This window comes from Triplophysa dalaica, chromosome 2, assembly GCF_015846415.1.
Source record: "Triplophysa dalaica isolate WHDGS20190420 chromosome 2, ASM1584641v1, whole genome shotgun sequence".
Taxonomy (NCBI): domain Eukaryota; kingdom Metazoa; phylum Chordata; class Actinopteri; order Cypriniformes; family Nemacheilidae; genus Triplophysa; species Triplophysa dalaica.
In genome coordinates, this window is record NC_079543.1 from 4,434,622 (window position 1) to 4,437,692 (window position 3,071).

Genomic DNA, 3,071 nt, shown 5'->3' on the forward strand with positions numbered 1-3,071 from the left:
AGATAATATCATCGTGCTAATCATGATCCGGCTAATTGGGTTCTTCGAACACACCTGCTGTTTATGATTAGTATCGCTGGATTGAGTTATCTGAGATAATTGCGCGTTCATGCGCTTGTTTAAAAGGGGATATGTATCGATAGTAGAAACAATGATCAGCAACGCTGCTATTGGCTGCTCACATGGCAAAAGAGCGCGCTCAGTTTTTCAACGCAGCAGAGCAAGAATTATTACTGGAAGGGTTTGCTTACAGTAATAATTTGAAAAAATAATTAAAACGCCAGTGGAGAGGGCTGGCAAAAAGTAGCAGACAAATTAAATGCGTAAGTGTTCCATGTTATGGTTATATCACTTACAATTACAGTATATAGTCTTATTTTAATAATTTCATATATATTTCAATTTTCGTAAATAATTTGTTGCTGCGTTAAATTATGTCTATAATCCAAATTGCTTGTACAGTCATTTCGACAAATAAATATTGAGTTAATTTCTTTGACTTGTGAAGGTGAAAGCTGTATAACTAATGTCATTTTTTTTGCAATTTGATATTGATCATATTTTCTCCTTGTGTATTGTAATGCCATTGAGTTCTCCTCTTTTGTGTAGTTTTACATAATAAACCAACACTTTTATCTGTTCCCAAGAAAGTGGTGTCTGAAATATGTGCAGTAAGTGGACATTTATAACTTTACATCAAAAGGAAAGAAAGTGCAACACTTTGTAAAACCCATTTTTCTTTTGCACAGGACAGTGAAGAAACCCTCTCAGATGACTGTCCTTTGGAGGAATTACTTGTAAGTGCACAAATAACTTTATTTAATTTATAGGTGTGGACACATTATTTCTGACTGCAATATAGGAGGAGGAAACGCCTACAGACAGGCCTACAGCACAAAAATATACAGAGGTCGGCAGTCTACTTTTCCTTTTTCTGTTGCATGAGGCTTGTTGAGTTTTTTTTTTTTTTAATGGCACAGGGGGATATCCGTACCCTATATAAACAGAATCTTCAACATAAAATTGAGTATTTTGCTCTTAAAAAAACAAAAATTAAGGGGAGAAATTGAACTTGACACCTTAAAGAAGAAAAAACTGGCACTAGAGATTGAGTTGCTTCAAAAGAAACTTCAGAGTAATTGCTTAAACCCTATTTTTCACAAAGAGCACTATTGCTGCCCTTGGATAACTATATATCTTATTGCAGGCAAAAGATGACCATCACTGGCTTTTCTTGAGAAACAATCATTGAAATAAAACTCCATGAACTAAGCATGTTGTCTTCTATTATTCATTTAATGAAAGTTGCATTGTAACGGGTTTGTGGTCCAGGGAATGGTGTCATGAAGTACTGCCTGCCTGAAGGCATAGCCCCTGTCGCCAAACAGGATCCCATCGTCAGCACCTGGGAAAATGCAGTTTTGATAGGCTCAGAATAAAATTATGTAATACAGTGAGTTTTAAATAATTTTTCCTTACCACGTTCAAATAATGTGCATAAATGTGACTCTCTGAAAATCTTGGAGTCACCCACAGAACCAGGCCATGTGGCTTCCACATTTGTGATGTGGAACATGGAGTCGCACACCATCTAAAATATTTGAAATCAGTCTGCATACTTTTTGATTACGTTACTTTTATTTATTTATTGCTTATCTGGAATATGAATAATTGTTATAGTAATTTACTTGCACATTTACACTGTGAAATCCCTTTCTGTTCAAAAAATCCCCTTCATTTGGGCCAGGTGGGGCCTTGATGGGGACCTGTGTGCAGTCTATGGCACAAATAACATTAGGGAAGCCTGAGGAACAAATACTGTAAGTCCTAGGCTACTTTTTGGCATGATCATGATTCCATGATCTTCATTAACAATTATAATGTACCTGCAATGGCAAAAAAAATCTGCTTCACAGCCTGTGGTCTTAAGTGGCATGGAAATACCACAAAGCCCCCTAAAAACTGTTTGAGTGACAGATAAACTTTGCGAGTGGCACGACATACAGCATTTTTACCCAAGTTTTCTGCATCTCCAATAGTGTAAAGGAAAGTGCCACTCGCAAAGAATCGCAAAGCTATTCAAACTGTGCAGTTGTTAAACCCCGACTGCGACGAGTCGAACATTTAACGTGTGGCTCCAACAAGTTGATAATGTAGATACACCCTCCAGAGAAAAACAATATCTCTCATTCAGTAGATTATCGCGCTGCGCTAAAGGATCCTGTCGATCTCGCAAAAAGCGATTAATTCGAAAAGCTCTTTGAATTATTCTGGTACCTTCAGCAACGCATTCCTGACGTAAAAACGGACAAGACATGTCTGCGAAAGACTTCCCATATCACCTCCGCTTATAAAGCCGTGATCTAATCCTGTTTACATGAAGTAAGCCTGCTCCCGAGCAGGTTCAAGCTTACGGACCTGTTGCTATGACAGCAAGTCCAGGATGAGCTTCGAAGAACCAAACAATCCAAGATCATGCCAAATCGTCAACAATCAAATCCAGCTAACCGAGTTAGCGACGTACGAAGAACGGGCCCCAGGTGTAAATGGATCTCCCACTCTTCGCCTGCCCTACGCAATGAATAAATTCAGGCAAACTTTAGCATATGACCTCTTTGGACAAATAAAAGATGATACTTGATGATGATAATTTAATACCTTGAAAAATGCCATTTAAAGACTTTTTACTACTTTTTAAGACCCCTCGGACACCCTGTAAAAAACCAAACAATCAACAACAACAACAAAAACTGACAAACTAATCAACAAGTAAAACTACAGATACAACAACACCATCAACATTTTTCCAACAAATGGTTTTTGTGGCAAATGGCAAAATCTTTCAGCCAGTGGTCAAACAAAAAATGCAAGCCTATCTGCAGATGAAAATAAAATGACAAAAACTAAAACTCCAACCCCCTTGTTTACAACAGCAATGACAGAACATCATACTATCAAAACTGAGAACCCTACAGACAAACCTCAGCTCTCTCAAATCTCAACTAGTCCCATCTACTGAACCTGAACAAAGCACTGGAACGACAAAACAACTAATTATTTAAAGCCAATCT

The 3,071-nt window shown here is 37.7% G+C and overlaps 1 protein-coding gene across 1 annotated transcript; it reads right to left on the reverse strand.

Annotated features, from left to right (window-relative positions):
• Positions 1–1,295: 1,295 nt before the first annotated feature.
• Positions 1,296–2,541, reverse strand: LOC130409473 (putative nuclease HARBI1). Its single transcript, XM_056733476.1, has 4 exons — positions 2,278–2,541; positions 1,689–1,777; positions 1,480–1,591; positions 1,296–1,405 (listed from the first exon to the last, which is right to left on the reverse strand). Exons 1-4 carry the CDS (start codon positions 2,315–2,317, stop codon positions 1,296–1,298), a joined length of 351 nt encoding a protein of 116 aa, XP_056589454.1. The 5' UTR covers positions 2,318–2,541.
• Between the last annotated feature and the right edge of the window lie 530 nt (positions 2,542–3,071).